Source organism: Lampetra planeri, chromosome 13 (assembly GCF_965212315.1).
Source record: "Lampetra planeri chromosome 13, kcLamPlan1.2.h2, whole genome shotgun sequence".
Lineage (NCBI taxonomy): Eukaryota > Metazoa > Chordata > Hyperoartia > Petromyzontiformes > Petromyzontidae > Lampetra > Lampetra planeri.
The window spans coordinates 10,794,808-10,822,655 of NC_136119.1; the positions used below are offsets into that span (position 1 = coordinate 10,794,808).

At 46.9% G+C, this 27,848-nt stretch overlaps 1 protein-coding gene across 2 annotated transcripts in view; it reads right to left on the bottom strand.

Moving 5' to 3' along the window:
• Positions 1–12,053, bottom strand: part of LOC144722062 (ammonium transporter Rh type B-like) — a 28,320-nt gene extending 16,267 nt beyond the window's left edge. The window contains exon 1 of one of the 2 annotated variants that reach the window (XM_078600154.1): positions 11,539–12,053. In XM_078600154.1, the coding sequence (XP_078456280.1) occupies positions 11,539–11,716 (178 nt within the window). In that variant the 5' untranslated portion in view covers positions 11,717–12,053. Of the gene's footprint in view, positions 1–1,512; positions 1,534–11,538 lie in introns of those variants that run through there. The other variant, XM_078600155.1, reaches the window with a different exon arrangement.
• Positions 12,054–27,848: the final 15,795 nt, after the last annotated feature.

The following is a 27,848-nucleotide window of genomic DNA, read 5'->3' on the forward strand; positions in this document are numbered from 1 at the left end:
CCGGGTGGTGGCGGGTTTAACGGCACATTGACATATCTACACGATTCAACCAAAGAAAAACCTCTATTATCCTCGTAACGTTTGCGGGCTGTGAGTGAGCTTGTTCTCACAACGTCTTACCATTGTCATTAACGTGGAGGGAAAGAAAGGGCGTGAAAATAACGCAATAACATTTCAAATCTATGCGTTGCAACAATGCTCGTTTATTCTGGTAGTACGCGTCACACACGCAGTAGCAAAAAAAGTGGTGAATGTGACATTCTTGGCGCTCAAAAGATTTAAAACAAATCAGCGTTAGCAATGGTGCAGCGTCCGACGCTGCGCATAATTTATCGAAAGAACCCACAGAAAGCTCGAAGGCAAACATCAAATTAGCATGACATGCACCTGACGATGCACTCCCAAGGGTTTACGTAAGGTTATGATGTTTGCACGGTAAGAACGGTGGCACAGTGGTACGCACACTGCGCCATAGAATTGGCAACCCGAGTTCAATTCCCGGCCAACAAATAACATCCGTGGTCGCCAACGACGTCTGGGAACGATGCTGGGCCACCCGCATCACCGGACCGCTGAACTGACCCGGCGTGATTTAAAGCTTTCGTGACTGCAGGGATTCATCTTCTTGGTTCTTTCGGTAAAGTCACGTAGAAGGGAAGACGGCTGCTTGCGTTGTAGCCGAAACGTCGTGAGAATTATTTCATTTTATTATGTTTTATTTTTTATTATTTTATTACTTCCCTTCTACGTGACTTTACCGAAAGAACCAAGAAGATGACCCAGCGTGGTGAAGTATGGTTAGACAGCTGTCGCCACCGTCGCGGGCTTTCATCCAGCAGTGGATTGACAAGGAGCTGTAACAGACGTGAATATTCTGCATCGCCAAAGGCGTTACCGACGCGGTTGTAATGACGTCTTCCAGATTCTTGATAGCGAGGTGTTGGCATGGGAGACAGGACTGCATGTGCTTGGATTTGCATGACTGGCGAGGTGACAGGAAAAAATATGATCCGTCTCAAAGACACATTTATAATACAGTAAAGATCGAAAGTATAATACAGGGTGCTTCAAAACATTTTTAACACCTTTATGGGACTATTGTTTTTAATGGAAAAAGAACGGATGATACACTGTGACACGATAACAAATGTCATGTTAATAGCTTCAAAAAGTCTCCACTTGTTCGCCGTCTTTGTTAGCACGTGGCTGGAATCTTCTCCAGGTGGTCTCCAGAGCTCGGAGGCACAGTGCTCGTGCAATTGTTGCAAATCCTCAAAAGTGTAACAAAAAAATTTGAGCACCCTGTAATACTGTAATAATAATAAGAAGCAAATGCTGAATTTGTTCAAGTTATGGAAATGTTTGTTAGCAATATACACAGAAGGCACGACAAAAATGTTTCGGTTCATTGCAATGAAGAGGGGCTAATCCAAGCGATTGTAAATGATGTATCGTTTGAATGCGTGTGTGTCTGTGTGCAAGTTTCTACTCGCTGACTGAAGAGTTACGCACGCGGTCACGCTGAAGCCAGGAGAGTTTGTTGAATGAGATGTGTTGTTGCTCGACCTTTAACCTTCGAGTAAAACAATGCAGGAGATTACAATGGGTGGGAGTTGGCCAACTTGAAACGTTATGAGAAAGACTTTTGCGATTCCGGGCGTAGCAATTTTAATTTTTTTTATTCATGAAAAAAACTAAGAAACACAAAATTAAAACTACTTAATAGCTCTCTTACATTGTATAGTTTAGATTTATTGCTTAGATTTTCGTTCGTTGTTTTTTTCCCTTGTTCCATCTTAGTTTCATCTTCACTTGGTGCCACCCACTTAACCAAACTGTACTGACCAGCGTGGTGAAGTATGGTCAAACAAACCTCGCGACCTTCTTGTTAGTAGGTATATATGCACAATAATAAAAAGCTAATAACACAACAGCCTTGCACACTTTAGCCTATGCAGAAAAGCTACACAATTACAACATTACTAGAATTTTATCGATATAGTCTTTGATAAGTATATGTTAAAACGGCATATCCGTCTGAAGGGCACTATCGGACGGTTAGAGGAGTTCAAATCTCCATCACGAAATCAACTCGGCCAATCATCCTCCACCATGGCCAACAAAATAGCTACCATTTTGTTGGTTAGGTCTTCGGTAGTCGCCTAATTACCCTACCCACAAACTGATTATGCATCGCTTTGGAGCATTATTATTATTATTATTTTTCATAGCGCATGACACAGGTGATGAGACCCAAAAGGTTCGAAACTGATCCAGAGTTGTGCTTACTTTAACCAAACGCCGCTTGCTAACACAGTCTTAGTCAAATGGACTCACACACAAATTGCATCGATACGTGGAGACGCAGATTGGAGTTCTGCTGACATACGCCTTTAACGAACCTGTTGACATAATGGCCTGCAGCATAGGCACGAAAAGAGTTGAACAGCTGTCTCGGGGCCACCAATGGAGACTGGCAAAGCCCAATGCTTGTTTGAACACAGTGACACTGACCTTTGTCATATGCTACCAATTGGTAATGGACCCAATGCACACACACACAGGGCCACGTTCTGTTAGATGGTGGTTTGGTTTGGGGCGGGCGGGGGGGGGGGGGGCCCGGGGCGGGGGGGCCCATCTTTTAGATGTTCAATGAAGTCCTTCTTATTTTACCAACGACACATGCAATAGGGCATGTGTCGTTGGTAAAATAAGGGGTCTGAAACTAAAATAACAAAAAGAGATTTTGTTGTCGTTGTTGTTTGTTGAAAATATCGAATTCGGTAAACCCCCCCCCCTCAATATTTCAAGAGGCGCGATGCAATGCGAACAACGAGATGGCGGTCCTGAATAATACATAGATAGCGTCACGGAGCCGTCCTTAAAGAGTCGCATTGGGGTGCTCCAGAGCCATCGATGACAAACCCTCCCTTGTAAATGACGTTGGTTAGTTCGGCTCTAGTTTTTTTTTTTACGTGACATACAAATCGTCACTTTTGAAACTCAAGTAAAAACGAACAAAACTATTGCAATTTTGACCCGCAACCAGTATTATTACACACACGGACGCTAATGGATTCAATCTTCCAAATTTCCTGCGGGGTGTATCATAGTGCCACGGTATTGAGTTGCAACCGTCATCAAGCATTTTGTATATCTCTGGGTCCCTCAAAATTTGAGGCCCAGAGGCCAGTTGCATGCAACTATTTGGGTGAAATGTCCCTTGGATTATAAGCTTGGGTTCGATTTCCCACTCGGGTGTCTCTCTGTGTGGAGTGTGGATGTTCTCCCCCTGTCGTGCACGGGTTTACTCCGGGTTATCCGATTTCCTCCTGTAGCTAATTTCTTCCCGTTACCTGCAAATGACTCAAATGGCATGACAGTAACATTGCCCCCTACTGCTAAACATTGGCAGGACCTTCCTGCAAAAGAGTATTGAGCATCGGTGAGTATTCCCTGGGTAAACACGCGAGTTAAAAACAAACATCCAAATCAGTGAAAATTATTTATAAATTTCCAGGCTAAGATGTTTCATGAAACCGGCCGCTGAGCCTCGGCCCCCTTAAGGCCCCTTGCGTAAATGCGGTCACACACACACGGCCGCACGTGTGTGTGTGGAGTTTGCGTATGTGTGTGTGCAACTGGAGTAATGAACCACCCCTCCCAATCCCTCGGTGGTAGCTCTACAATCTCAAATCTCATGGGCGCCGTCCCATTCAGATGACGGCTGCTGATTTTGCTGAAAAGACAAGATTTGTTTTGCCGATTGGGGTTGGCACATGCGGGGAGCAAGGCCAACACCGTTTAGTGTGACGACGACGACATTTTTTTTTCCCTGCCTGATGTGGAATTTCACAAAATGCCTCTTAAAGATAACAGGAAAACGAACTAAAGAAAACAGGATACATATTTAATTGTTGTTTTGTTTGTTGTTGTTGTTGTTATAGGGTACCTCCAGAATGTCACGCCTATTTAGAAAGAGACGTTGAAGGATTCATGTTGGCCCCGTGAAAAGTCAAAGTGTCTCTTCCATCTGCGACTGGTGGTGGAGTTTTTGGGCTGCAAGCTTCTCGGAACTTATTCTTAGTTTTTTTCGGTAAAGTCACGTAGGTAAAAAAATTAATAAAAATTAAATAAAAATCACGACGTTTCGGAGGCAACACAAGCCGCCGTCTTCAGGTGGAACCGTCACAGCACAAATCTAGAATCTTCTCGGAATGTAGCCAGTGCGCGGCAGGAGAACAAGTAGGTTTCCTACATACCCGTAAAATGTTTGTTCCCTGCACGTATCTGAACAGAGTACTCCGTGTGTCACCCCACGTATGCCAATAATAGAGGCAAAGACGAAACACCTCATATGTGACCCTTCTAACAAAGTATCTTCCCAACTCAAACAACGCACTCATTACTCTTGTTGCTGCACCAAAGCCAGTGATACAAAAACAAATTCCACCTTCCCACGCAGGGCCCAACATCTCTCGAACAACCACTGATGATTCCCACAAAGTGGTCTTCATTTCAACGACCCCCCAAAGAATAATGGGATGAGATGACCCCCCAACTATCGACGGGCATTGGAACTTGCAACGTTTTGACTGCGGTTAAGTTATATAACACCACCGCCAGCACTACCACCAAAAGGCTACGTCTATTGCTAACACGTGCAGGTATGTACGAAGGCAAGCATGAATACGCATACAAATAAAACTGTGCACGATTTAAAGTGTGCTGCACACTAGGGACGTATACAACACACTATACAGTATTACGATAGTGCAAATGCAATTAAAGTGTTTACTGATGGCAGAGGGAGGAAGGCAGACAGCACAGGGTGCCTGCCGCCGCTGTGCGTATGAAGGATGAGATAAGGGACGGGTGGAGGCTCCCTTATCTCCCTTCCTCACATGCAAAGCATGTAGTCCCATTAAACAGCAAGGGTCCTCAAAGGAAGTGCCCACAGACAGACCCCACTGGTGGTGAGGCCAGGAATCAGTAAACAGGACAGGGGGCAATGAGGGGGCAGATTCTTCGGCAGGGGAGGACGAGGGGTGAGGTCACAGGCTGGTGGTGGGAGCGAGACACCAGGTTTTTCTATCAGGATTCGCCACCGGTGGCGAGATGTTAACTCTCTCGCCTGGCATGCAAGGGGATCGTGGGTTCGATCCCAACCCTGACAATGCGTCCTGTATATTTGTAGTTTGGCAAGTTTCTTTCCCCTATAGCCAGCGTCTAAACTCGTCACTCTGCAGCCACCAAGTCAAAGTTCACCAAACGTGGCCAAAGGAAAAAAATTATGAATTTGTAGTTTAGTTTGTTGTCATTTCCCGGCACCTCCGATGAGCACCGTTGGCTACGTACGGTGTGAAAGAAGTTCAACGTACATGCGTACAAATGAAAGCATGCCTTACAAAATATCCATCGCAGATAATACACACGGAAGGCTTTATTTTTTAATTAGTGTACTATTCATAATCAACGCTTTTGGGTTTAGATCGCGTTATTTATAAATGTGTCGTAACCCTCCACCACCCGACACGGCCAATCAGTAAAAAAGTGCCCGATGATGCTGGATGCAATTACCAGCGAAACGTCGTACTCAAATTGTAAATGTTGTGGTTTCACGCTTCAACACACCGGTGGGCTAAAGCAGTGAACTATTTGTCTTTTGTCAACGTGACACTTTTTTACTGATTGGCCGTGTCGGGTGGTGGAGGGTTACGACACATTTATAAATAACGCGATCTAAACCCAAAAACGTTGATTATGAATAATATTGGTCGCGAAAGCCTACGTGTTAAACTAGTGTATTATTACCTGTAATGACACACGGATCAGAGAGACGTGGCCACTGTCAAAGGCAATGGAACGAACGCTTAAGAAAAGTGCACAAATGAGATGCACGCTGGAGAGACAGGGATGAGAACACGAGCGCTCAGAGAACACACGCAAGGTCGAGGCATCCACGCTGTCTTGATAAGCAAGTGCCTGGCTTGGGCTAGACACGTCAGGCGGAGGTTTGAAGGCGGGCAGACGGTCGAGGACTGGCTCACGATTGGGAGTGGGTGGCAGTTAAAACGAGCGGACGTTTGTGCCGTGGAGATGGAGTGATGGAATTAATCTCGTGTGCGCGTCTGCTGGACCCGGGATGGCTGCGTCGCAAGGGCCTGCGAGAGACGGTGCCAATCCGCTTGTCCTGAGTGCTCTCCTGCCACAGCGCCGCTCAGCTTGTGATGCAACAACTCTGGTGAATACATCGTGACGGCTCTTTGTCAATCCACTGCTGGATGAAGGCCTCTTCAACTGCTTTCGCTCATGAGGGGATGCTGGGCCATACTTGCATGTGCTGCTCAGTGGTAGCACAGTGACGTGTGGTGCAAATGTTCGTCGTGGCTGGCACGCGAAACTCGCTGGGTTCATGCAGAACAAGTGTGCTAACCGCTGTTTGGCCACCACTCTCCTCAAACACAAGAGTGATACACGCTATAAAACAGTGCTGATAATGCTTTATTTGCACAGTAAAGCCTCGCTGAGTCTTAAGACTCTTTTTTTCAGAAAGGTCCTGGTTGTGATATTTGGCCAATTTCTTTAATGCGTTTGTGCGTGGCCTGTATCCGTGCACCAATACGGACGTGGATCCAACCTTTTAGACATTTACACACAGAGTACAGTTTACAGTTGATTCTTTATTTGTTTCATTATATCATTTATGTTAATGTAGTTAATATGCAACTACCTAAGGTCGTCTATTGGTTTACCTTGCAAGTAATCTATTATTTTTTGGGGGGTGGAGCGATGGTGCAGTGGTTAGCGCACTGCACTGTTAACCTGGCGAACGGAGTTTGATTCCCAGCCAGTGCCAACATCAGAAGCGAGTGATATATGAACCGATCATGCCACCTCTCCACCCCGACACTAATTCTATAGTTAGTGGCTGCAGGACGTTGCCACCGAAGCTAGCTGGGTAACTGGCTACACGAAATTTGTTCGTGACATAAATCAACATTGCATTGAAACGGCGGAATAAGAGACGGGAGTAACAGACGCAGAAGACTGACACGGTTCATTTAAAATTGCTCTAACTTTTAAATTTGTGCTCCTATTAACGATATATATATAAAAATCACGATACATATGATCTTGTTATTGTATTAGTATGTAATATATATTACCGTTCGTGCTCGGAGTACAGGGTTGCGAGAAGATTATGAGCATAACAGCTGTCTCCTATTTCCCTTTGCAGAGAAATGAAGGGGCGTCACGGTGGCTAGGAGATGTTAACTACCTCGCCTGGTGTACAGGAGGCCGTGGGTTGGAGTTTGCGTGTCTCTCTCCCCGTGGTCGCGTGGATATGTCTACGGGTCCTTCAGTTTTCGCCACCCACATTTAGAATCAACATCAGGCATTTAGAGTATTTTGCCTGTTATACATTTCCATACGACGATAAGCCCCTTCGTTGAGCTTTCATTTGTGGTAGCCAGGACACTTCTGAAAGAGAGCTATACAGCTCAGTGGGCCTTAACCTGGTAAAAATATGTATTTTTTTAAACGGGTTTTCTCTCTCTCTCCTCGTGTCTTTCGAAATAATGAGCCTGCGTGTGTAAAGTGTGACCTATCCGACACCGACAACTGACGGTACGAGCGACACACCACCGACTAATAACTTTTACCTGTCCAGCCATCCATCACTCACGGACACACGGCTACCAACAGTGCCTGATAGCTCAGCCGTGAGGGCTTTATTTTTCAAACTTCGTGGTCGAGGGTCAGAGACTCTGAAGGTAAATGGAAAATACCTTGCACGTGTTCAATAAAGTGCATCTATCTGCACAATACAGATGGGGTATTTGTTTAAATTCCACTTTTAATCAACGATACAAATTCATACCATATCTTGCTTATACTTGATGGAGTCGATGGAATTATTCTAGTAATTTTACAGTCATTTGTCAATCCGCTGCTGGATGAATGGGTCCCCGTGCCGTGATGGTCATGGGTGCGAGGGCATGAACTGAGCATACTTCACCAATACCTGTCAGCGCGGGCGATTAATTATTGGCAATCGTAGCAGTTTCCTTGTAGGGAATAAGGCCTCCTGATGAGCACTCGTGAGTGCGAAATGCAGCCGTATAGCCCATGCGGAAGACTTCCAAAAGCCATTCTGTAAGACCCGTCAGCCAAACGATTGAGGAGAAGTACTACATCGGGCTGCAAGCAAGAACTAACACATTCGTACAGAAACAAAGAGTGACTTTGCCACAGTGCCGTTTATAAATATATGTATTATTTGCATCACGGAGTTCTGAGTGGTCCTTGGGAGAGGAATGGGGAGTGGGTGTGTGTGTGTGGGGGTGTGTGAGAGGGTGTGTCAGGGGAAGGAGTGGGTGTGTGAGTGTGTGTGTGAGAGGATGTGTGTGGGGGTGTGTGAGAGGGTGTATCAGGGGAAGGAGTGGGTGTGTGGGGGGGTGTGTGAGAGGGTGTGTCAGGGGAAGGAGTGGGTGTGTGAGAGGGTGTGTGTGGGGGTGTGTGAGAGGGTGTGTGAGATGGTGTATCAGGAGAAGGAGTGGGTGTGTGTGGGGGTGTGTGAGAGGGTGTGTCAGGGGAAGGAGTGGAGTGTGTGGGGATGTGTGTCCTCGTGTGCAGGACTGACTAAGCAAGTTTCAAGGCATAGCATCGCATAGCCCAGCACAGGGGACGTGAACACATTCTTCAGAAGAAACACATGCTGTGTACAACACTGTTAAACAGTGACTACACAAATGAACTATTGTTTAAAGAGTATTTGGCTGGTAGAAATGTCCACATGATGACACGTCACTTCGTTCAGCTATCATTTGTGCCCAAGGTCGCTACTGAAAGAGAACGATATCGCTCAGTGGGCTTTACTTGGTAAAACAAAACTAAGTTTAGTCTTAGTATAGTTTAAACCATACCACACCTCAAAATTATACGATTTAAGATACCGTATTCATTTTCCGGATTATAAGACGCGCCCCTCCCCCCCCGTGTTTTATAACAAAAGTTGGAGGTGCGTCTTATAATCCGGTAGGTGTGTGAGTGTGATTGTGTGTGACCCACATTGTATTATTAATACCGCGTACACGTTTGGGTTACGTCTTATAATCCGACAAATATGGTAATAATACGTGTTGCAGAACTTTGTCAACGGAAGACTGCTAATGACGGCGCCATGGGGATTGTTTGACCATACTTCACCATTCTGGTCAATGCGTGTTGGTGACGGGGGGGGGGGGGGTGGGGACCTAGAACCGGTTCAGATATCATTGGCCACTGAAATTAGCCGTGGCCGGGATCTCGAACTCAGTTTGTTCGTTTTGTTCACAGCTCACTGCGATAACTGCTGCACCACCACTCCCAATCTACGTAAATACTTTCCGTACAGACGAATGATAACACAGCAGGTATTTTCAACGTACACATTTTGTAAGCACTGGGTCGGCGTGGAAGAATGGGCTAAAATATCGTCGACGGCGGGAGTTTCCCTAGCGCTCGCTCGAGTGGAGCGAGCAATTGGTCTGCCTTGCGCCTTTTACCTTTTGGCTACCCTCAATAACAAACGTAGCGAGTTTTGTTTTTCGCGTTAATGCACGCGGAGGAGGAGGAGGGTGGGGAGGTCACAGCGAAGTGACTGCGGGCACCCCGTGACCGGTAGACACTTGACCTGCTGGTCATTGTGAAGATGGCAAAGATGCACGATAACGCTGATGCACGATCGCTGTGCACGTTTTTGCTTTGTTCGTCGAGGCATTTCACATTCGCGAGGCACACACCGATGGCCAGATAGACGCGATCAAAAAAACTTCATTCCACCTCCACGCTTACTGGACTTTCTGCAGATGTTGTGATAGACCCCTGTTTGGACAGGTAGCACACGCACACGCGGGCTAAGTATGAAACCTTTGTACCTGCGGCTTAACGATTTCACCCTCGCCCCCGCCCCCGATCCAACTCCAGTCTTAGATTCGGTGGTCACGATTCCAGATTTGCAGTTTTATTGAAGAAACAAATATTACTTTGTCTCCCAAAATCGGTTGATAGATACATAATTGATAACGTCATTGCCCGCCCCTATCATTGTGTTAACCCCTCTACCAAAGGTAATGTATCACCGGGACACGGCAGCGCACACGCACAGGCACGGGCACGCACGCACGCGGGCAGCAGACATGCTCCGTGAGCAATCAACATCTGTGCTCCATAGACGTACTGCGAAGCATACAACAGTTGTTGAAGCGAGACGCGGTGAGCTCAAAGCCAAGTTTCGGATTACGCGCGGCCCACGTGCTGTGTATGTTCCACGTATAGAATCATTGTTACGGGTTATTATTAATGCTGGGCTGGTTTACCCAACATAGCGTCAATGAGCACCAAACTCTTCTCTAAAGGAGGGTCCAGGCAAGTTTTCGCAATAGGGGGCGAGATAACGACGATGCTGTTTGCTATACCCGTGCCGAGCCTGTGTTCGCATACACGTATGGATGTACACCTGGCAAGAGTACGGTAACGTATTAGATGGCTGCATTTGTTCAGCAATTCAAATTAAGCGCGATTCAACGCGTGGTCAAAAAGTGGATGAAGTTCCACATTACCATAGAGAGGGCCAGCGGCGTTTAATATATATCCGCCACATACAAATGCTGTCCTAATTCGACCTTCGAACTGGATCTGAACTCGTAACCTTCCAATTCAAAGTCAGGCACTCTCATCGACCACATGTAGAGAAACCGTCCCAACGCAAGAGCTTCCAAAAACAGCCTCTTGACAATCAACAAGGTCTGTTCCTGGATGGAACGAAATGGCATCAAGACCGAATTCAAACCCCGCAACGCGCTCCGAGACATGACGCGCGTTCTCGCTTAAGTCACCGCGGGCGGGGTTTGGTTGCGTGCAAGCGACGCGCACAAACAGGTTGCTAAAGGCTGCAGAGCTGCACTGCGAGCAGCAGAGAGATACGTGCAGCAAAATCTTTGTTGTACTGTACTCCTAGCACCCCCCTCCTCGCCGAGACTACACGCCTCGCATTCACCAACCCTCGTTGACCAGCGTGGCGAAGTATGGTCGAATAATAGAATCGCCCCGCGTCGTATCGGATTAGCCTGCGGCTTGCTGCACGTGTGCGCACACTGATGGTTCAACTTGCACGCGCGCTCAAGCGACAGGCAGGCGAGCGTCACACAATTCGTGCGTAATGAAAACGTGGCGCTAACTCACATTGTAAATGCTTTCCAACACACCGGTGTCGCTGTACTAGTAACGAATTGTCACGTTCGTGTTGACGTGACGACCCTAACGCATTGGCTGTGTCGGGTGGTGGCGGGTTTAACGACGCTGTTGTTTATTTTTACGCGCTCTAACCGAACCCCCCCCCCAAAAAAAAAAACCACACACACCGACCGCATTATGCACGCGTACAGATTCGCGCCGTAGTACTCGAATGTCCGTGCCCGCGCTTTGCAGGAGCGACGACACCACCGGCACGACACGCGGAATCGCTGCCGCTCCCGGCAAAAGCATACTCACTGGGGTATCGGAAGTAAAATTCATTCTCCGCGTGGTCCGTGGTGTTCGTCTCGTACTTGGCGTCGCTCTCCTTGTCGTAGCGCACGAACACGCCGTACAGGATGATCATCGACACTTGCAGGATGAACCCCACGAGCGGCAACTTGGTGCGCATGCTGGTGCCGTAAACAGCTGCCATCTCTTCGCAGCGAAACTACGACTACAACAGCAGCAGCAGCAACCGAACTACGGACGACGGAGGTCTTTTTAATTGTGGCCGGTGAAAAAGAATTGAGACTGGCGTGTGGATGACGCGAGCCTTCTCTCTGTGTGTGTGTAGCCTGCGCTTCTGCTGCCGCTGATGCGTCCCGTGACTGATGTGTCAACAGCTCTCGCAAGACGCTGGTGTATTGCACGGCGGATGGATTGCTGCCTGGGTTGGTGGTGGTGGTGGGGAGGGGTTGGTGGCTGGATGATGAACCAAAAAAAAGCTGCACTTGAGCGAGGCGCGCAACTGCACAAGTGGCCCCCGTGGCACTTTCCCCTCCCACTTTGTATCGACCAGAGGGACGCGGGCCGCTCCCCCTCCAGCCCTCCACCCCCCCTGGAGGAAGTTTTATTGGTCGGAAGCGAATTGTGTGCGCGGCCACGCGCGATTCAAATTCACGTCGCCTGCCGTTGCGTTGTGTGTGGCGCGCGCCGCCCGCGTTGTGCGCGACTCGGTGAACACGGCTAGCCAGGCAGGCAGACAGGCAGCTCACCCCAACGCAACGCAACCCTCCCACCCACCCTCCCGCCTGCCCGCACGTTGTAACCCCTACTACACTCTTACAGCGGAATTAAGTGCCGTTCGTGAAGCAGCCCTTTAAAGGTCGGAACTACGCACAGGTTGGTGTGAGGTCAGCACCACCCACAGCGGGCCGTCCTTGTCTCCCCCTGTGATGATGGTGATGATGTTTACGCACCGAACTGGGTACTGATTTGAGCTAATGTACGTTAACAATACGCTTCGTAATAACGCTGTGTCGTGGCTCGCGCACTTGCGTACCAGGGTTCGTTTCTTAGCACATCCGATTAGCACGGTTGGCTCCGTACGGTGCCAATACAACTTCAATCTACACACATTCTTAGGTGTGCACAAACGAGAGTGGTAGGTAGTGTTTGATAAGTATGCGTACTTCACAGAACATATATTTTTGAAAATAGATTCTTAGAAAAAAAAAACATGTACTTATGAATCCAGGAAAGCCATATTGAGTCGCAGGTCCTGCATTGACTTTTATATTTTAAGATATCTTCAGCCAAATAATGATGTTTATACACTTTGGGAGCAAACCGCAGCACCTGAAGAAAAACCACGTGGCGTGAGTGGGCAACACGAAACAGCAAATACAAACGAGACAGCATACAAGACATGGCGAGACACAACACGCTTCATCACGTAGCCACACGACTCCTGCCCACTCCGATCATTCGCTGCCAGCATTGCACGATATTCACCAGGCTACTGTGGCCCAAACTACGGAGCAAAGAGTAAACCACTGGAGTCTGCGCCCCTTCAACGGAGAAATATCAAAACGACACGAACTCTCTGCTGAAGCCCTCTCTCTCATCGTGGCTAGCAGCAGACCTCGGTATTGGAATTATATCACGAACATATTGTCATGCGCAAGATTGGAATCAGGCTGGTCCTTGACATGACCATAGAAACACGGCTGATAAACAGCAACAACTGAGACGAACACTCGGCTGACCAACGAGACAAATGCGTGTCATAGATTCCGAATCAGTATCATTCTGGAGGGTCGAGAATTGACGTTGGTATCCACATTTTTTTCGTTATTTTTCCCCTCCATGTAGCTTGGAGTTGAAATATCGGTTGGACTCAGCCAACCCTTTCGAGAGAGATACAGACAGCGCCGGTTTGTTGTAAGGCCAGCAAAAATGCCGGTTGGAAGTTGCATGGCAATGTCAGTTCCTACCAGGAGAATGTGGATTTTCATCACGGAGCTGTGCAGTGCCACCCCCATGCTCACTCGAACAAGGAGACTTTGTGTATTTTTTTTTTATATTGGTATATAGATATCTGGGCTTATGCAAAGGTAACCACAGTGTGCTATGAATCCAGGTACCCGAGTGTGATTCTGAGCCACGGCTAAGAAGAATCAGCGGTGAGTAATATCTGAACCGGTCTCATCCTCACCGACCCGCACTGGCCAGCGCGGTGAAGTATGGTCACACATCTAACACGACCTGTACAGCGCGGGGAGGCCTTCATCCTTGACGTAGCAGCATTGACAAAGGTCTGAAAATAGTCAGTACCAATATTGCTCACCTTTAGTGTAGCAGACAAAGACGAAGATCCCCTCTCTAGCCATGCCAGACTGTTGGGGCAAGTACTGTTAGCGAGCACCTAAGGGGCCGTCCATAAATGACGTCACGCGATTTTGGCCGATTTTTGACTCCCCCCCCCCCTTCGTCACACGGCGTCACAAAAAGTCAGACCCTCCCCTCAAATATGACGTCACAAAGCTCTGCCCACCCCCCCCCCACAAAAAAAGAATAAAACATTCTTAAAATACTAGATTTGAAGTTTTCGTGACTGCAAGGGTCCATACTCTTTGGTTCTTTGGGTAAAGTCACGTAGGTAAAAAATTAAAATAAATTAAATCAAGACGTTTCGGAGGCAACACAAGCTTCCGTCTTCAGGTGGAATCGTCACAGCAAAATTGCTGTATCAAGTGAAGAGAGCTCTAAGAGACACGAGATTATATATACAGGTCAAGGGGGGAGGGGGGGGGAGGAGCCAGGATGGGCCATGGTGGGGGGGGGGCTAAGTCAACCCGCCTTGTGTTATGCTGCAGGGGATTAGGGGGACGGAGAGAGCACCGTGTGCAGGCGATGATGGCAAGTGGTTGAAAAACAAAGTGAGACACGTGAACAGGAGGCAGCATTTAAGCTGACAAACTGGTTGCCTCGCATCTTCTTGGTTCTTTCGGTAAAGCCACGTGACTTTACCGAAAGAACCAAGAAGATGAATCCCTGCAGTCACGAAAGCTTTAAATTGGTTGCCTCGCAGTATACTGCAGTAAACTATCAGGCTGCTAAAGTTGAACTTAGGTTTAACTTGGTTTAAAAAAGGGGCTAATCAAGCTGGGAATAGCAAACAACTGGAAGAAATGGAAATGGCTGTACAATTATAAGGCAGCTAAAGTTTGACTTGTTGGTTCATCAACCAAGTCAAACTTTAGCTGCCTTTATACCTACGTGACTTTACCCAAAAAACCAAAAAGTATGATTCAAATCGCTTGAAACTATTGTGATTGTATTGTGATTGTAGTGCGTATTTAATGTGGCGCTGCACTCTGATGTTGGAGGAGAAAACATTTATATTTAATTATGTAGAACGTGTTGTCTATATTTATTGAAAGTTGCACTGTGACGTCACGTTATCAAACCCCACCCCCCCTCGCCACACATCGTCACAAATGTCTCCCCCCCCCCCTCTAGGTGCGTGACGTCATTTATGGACGGTCCCTAAGAAGGCCAGCACGGCATACGAGGGGGTGGGTGACCACCAATCACGCCCGCCCGCCTTTCCCTCGTGGCAAAGTTGTTTTTACACATTGCACCAGGTACTCAATTGAGGCTGAATCGACCTAGGGGAGGCCCAGGACCGGTGCAGATAATCGCTACACCACGGCTCCACATGAAGCAGACAATCACTTTTACACTAACACCGGTTCGAAGTTCTTCCGTGCTGCGTTCACAAGTTACATAGAAGATCCGAATAGCATTTGTGTTGGCAAGAATTACAACTGTTCTCATTATGCTCGAACACGTCTCGAGTTCAGCTCACCTCGTACGTAGTTACACACGCCTCTTGCTACGGTGGGTTTAACGAGGTGAAGTTGACGCGGGAATCGGTGCTAAGGGCTCGCTGTGTTATTCGCGTATCAATTTTAAAAGGCTCCTTTATCTGAGCGTGCACTTGCTAAGCAGCTGCGGGCCATAAAACCTGTTCCGTATTAGACCGTCACGCTCTTGCAGTGGCTTGGAGGAATGCAATTTCTCATCCATTAACCTTTTTTTTTGCCCATGGTCAAAGACCTCGGCCGACCTCAGAGGCGAAGCTGACTTGTGCCTGGGCAGTGCGTGGATGGGGGCCACCAGACCACTGTATGTGCAGTAAACAGGTGCTATAGGACGCTTTGGGGCTACCCCGTGGGCAGCGGTGGATGATGCAGAAATGTGAATTGTTGTGCTGCACTCTTCTGCTACATCTATGATCCCCACATTCACCAAACACCACTGACCAGCGTGGTGAAGTATGGTCAAATATAAGCCCTCACCACCCGCATCGCGCGGTGAGGCCATTATCTCGCAGTGGATTCGCTAAAATTACGAACTAGGCAATGTTTTATTTTATCAGGTAAGCCACACTGAGTTGTTTAGCTATTTTTGCAGAAGCGACCTGGCCACAAATGGCAGCTCAACGAAGTGGCTTATCACGTGGAAATGTAGAGCAGCCGAATACTCTTGAACGCGTGTTTCTAAATGTGGAGAGGAGACCGAAGAACCCGGATACGAATCCACACGACCAAACCGCCCGATGATGCTGGATGTAATTTCTAGCGAAACATCACATTGTACATGTTGTGGATTCACTCTTCAAACACACTGGTGGGCTGAAGTAGTGAACTATTTGGCGTTTGTGTTAACGTGACAAATCCCCTACTGATTGGCCGTGTCGGGTGGTGGAGGGTTTCGACACATTTATACTTACGCGATCTAACCTAAAAACCTTTATTATGAATAATATTGGTCGCGAGAGCCTACGTGTTAAACTGAGGGAGAGAGAACATACAAACTACAAATATACAGGCGTCAGGGTCGGGATCGAACCCACGACCCCCTGCATGCCTGGCGAGGTAGTTAACATCTCACCACCAGGGCTGCACATATGCAATGTTTATCGGTGGACCTCATTGCAAAAGAGTTTTTGCTTCTGCAGTGTCGGTGTAGTGGTGAGTGGTAGGTGAATAGTGTGGTCAATCGTACTCCCACCTGCCCCATTCATTTGACTAGAGGCACGTTCTAGATATGAAGCTTTCGTGACTGCAAGGATTCATACTCTTAGGTTTTTTCGGTAAAGTCACGTAGGTAAAAAATACAATAAAAATTAATAAAAAGCAATAATAGAAATAAAATAATAAATCACGACGTTTCGGAGGCAACACAAGTCTCTGTCATCAGGTGGGACCGTCACAGCTAGATTTACTGTATCAAGTATCAAGAGTAGAGGTACGTTGGTGGCCAACTTAGGACCACAGTCATTTCAGAGCGTCTCCAAGCAATCGCAACGTTGTTCTGAGAGGTGCCCAAAAGAACTGTTATGTCATCAATGCGGATGGAGGATCACTTCCATTTCAACCCTGCAAGAGCAAGTTCCGTCAGCTGCTAGAATGTAGCCAGAGTGGTAACGAGACCCAATGGTAGTAATTACGTTTGTGTAATCCGCGTGTCAAGACGAAGGCGGTCTGAAGGAGTGGCAGCTGCCAAAATCTGCTAGACAGCTCGAGGGTGGAGAAAAAATGAATTATATTTTTAAAAATTATTGGATAACCTGTATATGCACTTGCATTAGAGTTATATGTTACAATGCCGTGCTCATTGGTGGGTTATAATTTGAGCCCAGATAGAATATGTTTATTTTAAATTGAGGTGACAGTGTCTGTGCACAATCGTTTATTTAAATCCACTGTGTTGCTGCCCCTAGAGATCTTCTACGACATTCACAATTCAGTGCACGTAACTTTTCCATAGGCTGGCAACATTTTAATAATTTCGTTCACATATCACAATGGCAGGCAAAACTAAAAACTGTAAACTATTTATTTTTATTTTACCAGGTATGGCCCTCTAAGTTCGACCTGATTACGGTTGCTTGTGTTGCAATCGAAACGTCGTATTTTATTACTTAATTTATTTTCTTTCGACGTGACTTTACCGAAAGAACCAAAGAGTAATTCCTGCAGTCACGAAAGCTTCAAATCAAGTTTGAAGTGGCTTATCATGTGGAAATGTAAAGCAGACAAATCCTGAAAACGCATGTTTCCATGTATGTGTCGTATATCTAATACCAAGAGGCAATGTGCTCTTCAATACAGTAATCCCTACTCGTAAAAATAGGGAAGAACATTGACAAAAGAAAAGGATGTGTAATATACAGTAGCACATGTGACTGAGCGGGTGTCATGGATTCATTGATGAACATGGATCCCCATTTCTCAAAATAGATGTGATGAATTGTGTGTACAAGACTTTGTTTTCGGAATGCGTATGTTGCGTAACGGTTCCACTTGACCCCCCCAACAGCCACGAGAGGTGCTACGCTTTAACCAACATCAAACCAAAAGCCTGCATCGTGACAGGGAGTAGGCCTGGGAATGATTTAAGCACAACTTTGTTTTGTCTCTCGTAAATAAGAATATTTATTTTATGTTGCATTCCATCGGCTTACACCTCTACTGAGCGGTCTGAAATGAACTCTCTCCTTCATCATTGGGCCCCTCATGGGCCCCATTGGCCTTCATGGTGGAACCCCAATGGCCACTCGACTCGGGTGGGCCCGCCACCGAGTCTAGATTCCCTCCACGACTTCGAAATCATTCCCCACGTGCCCCGCCCGATTTGGTGTGCAACTTTTGGCGCCGCGAGTAACTTAGCTGGGTTGCCAACGACGGTGGACGGGACTGCGTCCGAGCCGGCGCACTCAACGTGACCTTTGAACCACGGGGCCACTTGACTTTCAACAACTTCAAGTTGCCGAATTGGAGCTCGCCAGCGGCAACCTCAAGGGCGTCGGTGGTCGTTTTGAAGACGGCGTTGCCATAAATCCCGCGCTCACCCGGAGCATGCCCTCTCGTTTTTGGTTTATTACACATGAACTAATAGTGGCATCGGCGGTTAGGGCAAAAAAAAACTAGTTTAGTTACTTATCAGCCGCAGGCAGTTTTGTGGTCTCTTTCATGACAGGTTGTATGTTTGGAATTGGCTACAAATTGGATCCTTTTTTCAACTGAGTGAAGACACTTTTATTAAATCCTTTATATTAAATTTCACTTGCTTGCTTGCTTGCGCGCTTACGACCATGCAAATTTTTCGGTCGTTTTTTTAACCCACTTCCGGTGATCCAATCGAGCTGACATTTTGCACACAGACTCGTTGTGCGTGACAATTTCTTTTCGTGAAATTTTTTTCCAAAATTTTACACTTTTTAGGTAATTTTTTTTTTATATTTAATTACCAATTGCTTAATGGTGGCAGGCAATCATCTGACCCATAGATGGCAGCCATCTCAAGCCAGAGGACGAGAGGACTCTAGCCGCCACGCATATAAAGGATTTATAGTGAAAAACTTAGTTTTTACGGGTTAATTTTATATGTAGTGCAGTAATACCCCGATTTATGTCGGGAATGCGTTCCTAAAAGGTGCGACGACGAATATCGAAGCGATTCACAGGGTGGGTGGTGGTGGTGGTGGTGGTGGAGGCGAAGGCTGAGAGGCGATGGATAACGAGAACGGACGAACGACGCTGTCAGCGACGTGAGTGTGTGGTCGAGGCGACGCAAATCGAGTAGCGGTGGAAATAATAAAGTGACGACGCATTTTAGAAACGACGTAAAAGGGGGGAGACGTAAATCGGGGCACGACTGTTATCTATTAATCAAGCTGATTGTCGTCACCATCACAGTCATCAATAATCAACCGGAGCCTCAATAATTCCACTGTTATATGAAGGGGATTACCTTTTTTAATCAGTGCATATTACCAACGATGACGTTTGGATCAGGGACGTGGCCACTTATGAGGAAAATTGAACAAACTCTGAAAAGTAACTCTTATAAAATGCATTTAACTTGGGGTTCATAAGTCTCTTAGACACGAGGCGATAGCTGAGAGTGAAAGAGAAATGACAAACACTAAATATCCCAGTGGCGATGTGACAGAGTGCTCGAACTCGCAACCATTGGGTTGAGCTTTCAAATCCCAGTTTGAGGTCCATAATTGCCTTGTTTGTTAATTCACTGTGTAATATGTGTATACAAGGCAAAGATCCCCGTATAGCCTTAGCAGACTATTGGGGCAAGTGTTGCTAGCGAGCACCTATGAAGGCCGAAACGGTACACGAGGGGGTGGGTGGCAAGCACCACGCCCGACCGCCTTTGTTTCCCCACTGGCGATGTTTACACATCACACCAGGTACTCATTTGAGGCTAAGTCGACCTAGGGGATGCCAAGGACCAGTGAAAATAATCGTCACTAGTGTTGGTCGTGAGCGGGACTTAAACTGGGCTCACCGGGTTCGTAGCGCAGTGCGCTAACCGCTACACCACCGCTCACCCAACTGTGTATACGATCCTGTACTCAAATTCACGAGACCGAAGCTACTGCATTTGGACGACCTTTAATCTCGATTATGTGGACAAGGGCTGCACGGGTCAAGTGAGGCTGTGGGTGGGAAGGGGGGAGTGGTGAATGAGTAGTGGGGGACGAGGGGGTGAGGTGGAAGCTGTTGATAATAGAGACGGAAGAGTGACAATGTGGCTGCCGTTGTCGGGAGTAGGAAGGGATCACGAGAGGGTGCCGAGTGATGCAGTGGGAGAAAGTCTCAGGAAGCGACGTTTGTTCAATGGCCTTTCGTCAAGCCACTTGTGGTTGAAGGGGCCCTACCCATGCCGCATTGGTCACGAGGGCGGCTGCTTCGACCACGCTTCACCACCGTGGCCAATGCGATTTTACTCGTCATTAAAAGTGGCACCCCGATGTTGAATATTCGCTGCTATTATGTTGCTCTCGCTACTGGCTTTCTGAGATTCAGAAATTTTGCGCCGAACCCTACGAGTACTCACTCGTTAATGCTGCCCGAGTCTGGCTATACAAGCCTCGGGCAATAACATTTAACGGGACGGATTCTAGAGGTGCCTACTTCTGTCCGGCTGCGTCATTGCAACAATTGGTGTAAGTATATATGTGGTATGTGTGGGCAGTGACTGCTCATGCTATCTTATCATGATAACGTTGGCTGCACGGTATCTTCCATGTGTAGGCTGGCATGCTTTCACCCACAAACATTTGATACCAATGCCCATGCAATTGAGAACCACCAATTTCACGAGCCGTTATCCCAAAGAAAACACTCCCCTTCACGAGGCCGGGGTGACCACACTAAATACCGTAATTCTCTGCATTTTCAAGACAGCGCTGACTCCCTCCTGTACTTTAAACCAACAATGTGGGGATGCGTCTTATAATCCGGTAGGCTGTGTCTTCACGTGTGCCACATTGCAGCCCTTCACAAGGGGCGTTTGACAATCCGGAGAATATACGGCATATACCAGATGTTTTTTCAGAGCGACCTTGCAACCTTGCGATTTTATTTTTAAACCTTGTGCTCAAAGAGAGAAACGAGTGCAGGCCGCACTTTATAGCGTTCAACGTCCTTCATCCTCAATAACGGCATCATCACCAGGAATCCAGGATGCACATGGAAAGTCTGCAGGAAGAAGGGGATGATATTTATGACTCCTTAATGGTTCATGTTTCATATTTTTGGCATGCTTCGGCATTGGCATTCATAATTTTATAATAGCAATCACTGCTGGGAACTCAGCATACCGTGCTTCCTAAATTTAACCCTTATATAGCACAATCTTATCTTAACGGAATGTATATAGCGCTGTAACCAAGGTGCTTAACGAAGAATAAAGAACGCTGCCTGTGAATGTGATGGTGGAGGGGAGGTGAGTGCGATAGATGAGAGGAAGCAATGGAAGCAAAATCTGTGGTGTGTGAATTTGGCGAAAGCGAAAACGATGACGGTAAAACGACGACGAATTGATTGAATGAATGGGGGAGTGAGTGATAACCAGATAATGAGGATATGAAGAGGAAAGAGTAATGGTGGTGGTTAGGAGGGGCAGATTAAGGGGTCGTGGGGCGAGCTAGGGGAAATAGGTGAGTGTTTGAGGAGCGAAAATTAGTGAGTGAAGGTGGAGGGGAAAGTTTGTTTCCAGTGACGGGGGTCGAGAAGAGAAAAATAACGTCGTAGATTGGGCACAAGGAGAAGGAAGAACAGAGAGAGACAGCAAAGATTGAGAACCAACCCACATTGACCAGCGTGGTGAAGTATGGTCAACATGGCATGAGAAGGCCCTCATCCAGTAGTGGATTGAGAAAAGGTCTGCAAATGTGTATTTTATACAATTAAAAAATCCAAAGTGTCTATATATATTTGTTGGCAGGCAGTGCCCATATAAACTCTGGGATTGTTAAAATGAGTATCAGTCAACAGTGGAGAAGCCAACATCGGTTGGCTGATGAAGGGGCTTGGAATTAGAAATGTGTCTGATGTGAGGACTGGTAATATGAAATTTGTCTGATGGTGGCACTGAAAATATGAAATTTGTCTGATGGGGGCACTGGGAATATAAAATTTCTACCACTCACTCAAGACCAGGTGCTGCCTCTAAGCCCAATTGGACAAGGATTCACTTTGACTTTTGAACATCCCCTTAAAGTGTAATTTTGTTGGCTTGCCATATATATTTTCAAAGATTTTTAAAGAATATCTACAAAAGGGATAACTGCTGTATATATGCATTGCAGCAAGAAAAAAGTATGGAAAAATGGGAAAAAATTGCATAATATAATTTGAGATATGTTCCCCTACATCCCACTGGGATTCGGTGCTTGTAAATGTTTCCATCTCTCTCTAGGGACCCTGGAAACCCCACATAGAGTTAGGCAATTATAAATTTCAACGGCCCAAACGGTTGGTTAGGCTGTGGATGTTGGAACCGATAAGCAGAAATCTCCCAACTTATCTGAACTTGTGAAACGGCTTCAGACTCCAAAGGGCCTTTCACAATAACACGCTCGTCGGGCTTTTGCAGTAGAAAATTGGGAAAGTGCTGTAATCATGACCGTGCCTTTGCCTCCCAATGTTTATTGAGCGCTGAAGCCACCGTACGACCAGGCTTTCACAAAGAGGCTACGCGGTGTGTTAATTGAACTCGACGAATGTACTTCCCTCGCCGACCTCATGTGTTTTTTTACGTCTTTTGTTTACAAATCTGTCCCAGTAACATCGGCCTTTTTGAGATTCCTTCTCCGCAGCCCAAGTCGTATGAAGCCGTGGCGCACAGCTTTAACGGTAGTCGCCTTTCAGCGATGCGAGCTCCTTAAAAGCGTTAATGTTTATTTTTGCTGCCTGACATCAAAGTGATCGCCAAGCAGATGCTCGGCACCTAACGCACATGCGCGATAATATAACATAGTTTCTCGTAAAAAAAACCAACCCAAAACAATCTATTGAAACCATCACCACGGCTGAGAAATATTGTTATGTCCTGAGGAATTATTTGTTAGCCTTACATCGATTTATCTGGTGACTATCCACAACCCTTTGGAGATAGTCACTCGCCCTGGAGGGATGAAGGACTAACTCATCCCCTGACCGGGATTTGACCTGGGATCCTTACTGATTGCAAGCCGTGTATGACAACTTCTGCGCTATCTGTTCAGATAAAAAAAAAGATGAAAAGCAATCTTTTCATCGTCGCTCACAAATTTATGAGACGTCAATTTACGTTAAACTGTTGCACGCTCGACTTTGAAAACAGCTCAGACGCTTGGAGGCTTTAGCTCAGAGCTTTTCTCCCTCGCGGTCGCGGTCATCCAGCGAGAGCGTCCCCGCAAATCATTTCCCCTCGCCCCCCACGAAACGTTCCGTCGAATGGCACGACCGCGTGTAACTCGGACGGTAATTGCTCTGCTGCTGCTGCTGCTGCTTCCTGTTGCATTCATAAACTTCCCATGCCGAGTGGAAATTTGTGACTTGGCATCGGGCGAACACGCAACGTTTGAAACAAAAAGGGGAGCGGTGCTTTTTTTGTTGTTGTTGTTGTTAGTTTTGTTTTTAGTTGTCGCGAAGGGTCTTTGACGGTGATTGCCCGCGTTTAATCGAGGAAACTCACCTCCGCCTACCGAGCGTAAACTAAAAGAAATTAACCCGTAAAAACAAAGTTTTTCACTATAAATCCTTTATATGCGTGGCATCGGTTTTATTTTATTATTCATTTCTGTTTTTCTTGAGTAAGAGTTTCATTTTTATCACATTGGTATTTTAAATAAAATATGACATTTTTTTTTCCTAAAAAGTAGAACATTTTGGAATTTTTTTTTTCACGAAAATAAATTGTCACGCACAACGAGTCTGTGTGCAAAATGTCAGCTCGATTGGATCACGGGAAGTGGGTTATAAAACGACCGAAAGATTTGCACGGTCGTAAGCGCGCAAGCAAGCAAGCAAGTGAACTTAATATAAAGGATTTAAAAACAACAGTCACGAGTACAACCGCCCGTTTCGGCTGCCACTTTCAGCAACATAATCTTGATTTACAGCGGAGGAATCCGATGAGCAATGAAGCTCTCTTTCACAGATGTTCAGCAGGAAAGTTACAACAAACACAACAAACACGACCGCAATGTAAAATAGAGGAATAGTAAGCAAATCACAAAAACATTATTTTACCAGGTAAAGCCCGCTGAGCTGTATAGCTTTTATTTCAGAAGTGACCTGGTCGCAAATGATTGCTCAACGAAGTGGAAATTCATAGCGGCCAAATAATCTGAATAATCTAGAATTACAAGCAAAAAAAACGTGTATAGTTGGAAATGTACTGTGCTCTGAAAAATATGAACAAATAACGTTTACCATGATTTTTTTTTATGCCACTGGGCAGATACACAAAAGCCAAATGAGATATGGACTTTGAGATGAAGAGGTTCCTTCAGATGCCTGACCGAGGTCTCGCATCCACACTCGAGCTATTGCTCTTGCAGTTTTGATTCAATATGAATCCGAGTCGCATCGCAATCGTGTATCTGAAAGGAATTCGCGAAACATTTATTTTGGTTCTTGCTAATCTAAAGGCATGTGTCCCAGGGTTAGACGGCGTGCCCGTCAGGCAGTCTGCATCTGCACTGCACCACTTTGGAATTCCCTCCCGTGGCCTCTTTTCCATAACCTCACGGCCTTAATCAATTTCAGCCTCGTAGTGAAGAAGCGATGGACTTCATTGCGAGGCCTGTAGGCCACTGACGACCCCTTGGTGGCCTTTAGTGCAGCCCCCGACAATACACAACAGACGGGAAAACACCACCCATATCATCATCATCGTGCTGTTCAACTAAATGGTTTCAAATGTGTGGCGGTCCTCACACCGATGATGTCTTATCGGCAAAAGTGCCCCCCCCCCTCTGAAAATGAGTGAAGAACACTGCCTAACAGCTTCAATCGCGCTGTTGGTTGCTCGCATTTTGGGCTGTTGTACCTCCTCTGTGCTCACCAATCGTAATCACAAAAACGAATCGCGAGCAACGCCTTGAGAACCACGACGATACAGAGACATTCCGTCCGTCTGCTGCGGTTTTTACACGTTTGCTGTCGCGTTGCAAACGCGTCTTCTTGAAAAACCACAATCCGTAAATCAATAATACATCCCTGCTTTGTATATTCCACGTGAAAAATGATCAACATGGATTGCACTAACATTCTACAATCATCACGACCATCATGATTCATACATCTATTGTCAATCCACTGCTGGAGGACAATGGATTCAGCATTCACATTGTGCACTCCCCCCCCCCCCCATCAGTAGCCCCCCCCCCTCCCCCCGCCAGTAGCCCCCCCCCTCCCCCCATCACTAGCCCCCCCCTCCCCCATCAGTAGCCCCCCCCCTCCCCCCGTCAGTAGCCCCCCCCACCCCCCGTCAGTAGCCCCCCCCTCCCCCCTTAACTAGCCCCCCCCTCCCCCGTCACTAGCCCCCCCTCCCCCCGTCACTAGCCCCCCCCCAATTCCCGTCAGTAGCCCCCCCCCTCCCCCGTCACTAGCCCCCCCCTCCCCCCGTCACTATCCCCGCCCTCCCCCCGTCAGTAGCCCCCCCTCCCCCCGCCAGTAGCCCCCCTCCCCCCATCAGTAGCCCCCCCTCCCCCCGTGAGTAGCCCCCCCCCTCCCCCCGTCACTAGCCCCCCCCCTCCCCCCGTCAGTAGCCACCCCCCCTCCCCCGTCACTAGCCCCCTCCCTCCCCCCCATCAGCAGAGTGGTCCATCGAGCGGTGGCCGGATTCTGTGCACTCCGACTCTACGAGTCGCATTCCGAAACGAATGCACGAGATAAAATGAGCAAACGCGCCGCTGAACACCGGCTCGTTACACGCCGTGTCGGTCACGGGAGCTGTTTGACCGCAGCAAGCCACGCCGCAGTTTGCTTCTGTGACATCGGTGGGGGCCTGGCACCAGCACGGATATCGCTCGCCACCGATGTTAGTCGTGGGCAGAGCTCAAACTTAGGTTGCTGGGCTTCACGTCCGTGCCTCTGTCACTCGGGAGGCGTGGTTCTGAAGAGGTGTAATAAGAAGACATCTTCTCCGCTTTCATCCAGTTATTGCATTCTACGGATCATGAGACAAACCCTCAACTGTTTACTCACACGCATGCAGGTTGCCGTTCTCTATGTGCTATGTGCGTGGTGTCCCCCTGTGTGTCCCCTCGATATATGTGTTTTACCCCTTTCCACCTGACGATGAGCGCTTGTGTTGCGCTCGAAACGTCGTGATTTATTTTAATTTAATTTTATTTATTTATTTACATTTTACATTATTTCTACATACGTAACTTTACCAAAAAAAACAATGAGTATTATTTCTGCAGTCACGAAAGCTTCAATTCTAGATTCCTCAACTTTTTCTTTTAATTCAAAAATAATTGCGTCAAAATGTGGTGAATATGGTAATTATCCGTTGAGCACTTTTACCTTGTAGAGTGGTTTACTTGAGATTGTTGTAGCCTGAAACAGCTTCAAACCACAACACCGCGCCTGCATCTCTGTGTTATTTCACTCTCGACTGAACACAGAAGCGAAATATGCATCTCAGCGCGCTCCCAGCAGGTTAAACAAAGGTTATCGGCAAATCAAGCACAACAAATACTTTGGCCAAGTATGCATTTACAATGTACATTTAAAAAATGCCTCGCGTGAAAAAAAACAACCCGCCTTCGATTCGAAATGTTTGAAGTGATTACAAATCTATTGTTCTGTGATGTCTGTATCCTGCTTTGGCAAAATCTTCCCTCTCAGGAATTAAGAAGTCCACAGAGGAAGTTGGGAGCCTGCGTAAAGCTGCAGGTACAACAGTGCCGAACGCAAGACGCTTTGCACAAGAAGCCAAACCTTTGTTACACAATCTCTGAACAAAACCTTCCATCTGATCTGTTAAGAAGTCCAGAGAGGAAATTGGACGCTTTGGCGAGACTGCTGGTACAATGCTGACCTCAATGAGATTTAGCACAAGGAGCCAATAGCTACGTTTTATTAATTCGTTTAAAAGTGCCCGCAACCCACCCACCCACCCACCCTCCCTGCCCCCCAAAGACAAAGATCCCCCGTAAAGGGTTCACAGACTGTTGGGGCAAGTGCTGTTAGCGAGTAGCACCTATAAAGGCTGGAACGGTACACGAGGGAGTGGGTGGCCAGCACCACGCCCGACCGCCTTTGTCTCCCCAGTGGCGATGGTTTACACACCGCACCAGATACTCATTTGAGGCTGAGTCAACTTAGGGGAGGCCCAGATGATCGTCACTGGTGTTGGCCATCAGCAGGAATCGGACTCGCGTCGCCGGGTTCATAGCGGAGTGCGCTAACTGCTGCACCACCACTCACTACCCATCCACTCACCCACACGCATTTACAAAATTAAAAAAATTAGTCCAACGCTGTAAGATTCAAATATTAGGTTCCTAAATCAACCAGGTGTACGATCTAGAATTACAAGCAAAAAAAACGTGTATAGTTGGAAATGTACTGTGCTCTGAAAAAAGTTGAATAAATAACGTTTACCATGATTTTTTTTATGCCACTGGGCAGATACACAAAAGCCGAATGAGATATGGACTTTGAGATGAAGAGGTTCCTTCAGATGCCTGACCGAGGTCTCGCATCCACACTCGAGCTATTGCTCTTGCAATTTTGATTCAATATGAATCCGAGTCGCATCGCAATCGTGTATCTGAAAGGAATTCGCGAAACGTTTATTTTGGTTCTTGCTACTCTTAAAACAAAGCGGAAAGCTCACAAATGTTGTATCTAATAGATACAACATTTGTGAGCTTTCGCAAGGACGGCTGCTTGCGTTGTGGCCGAAACGTCGTGAGAATTTTATTTTATTATGTTTTATTTTTATTATTTTATTATTTCCCTTCT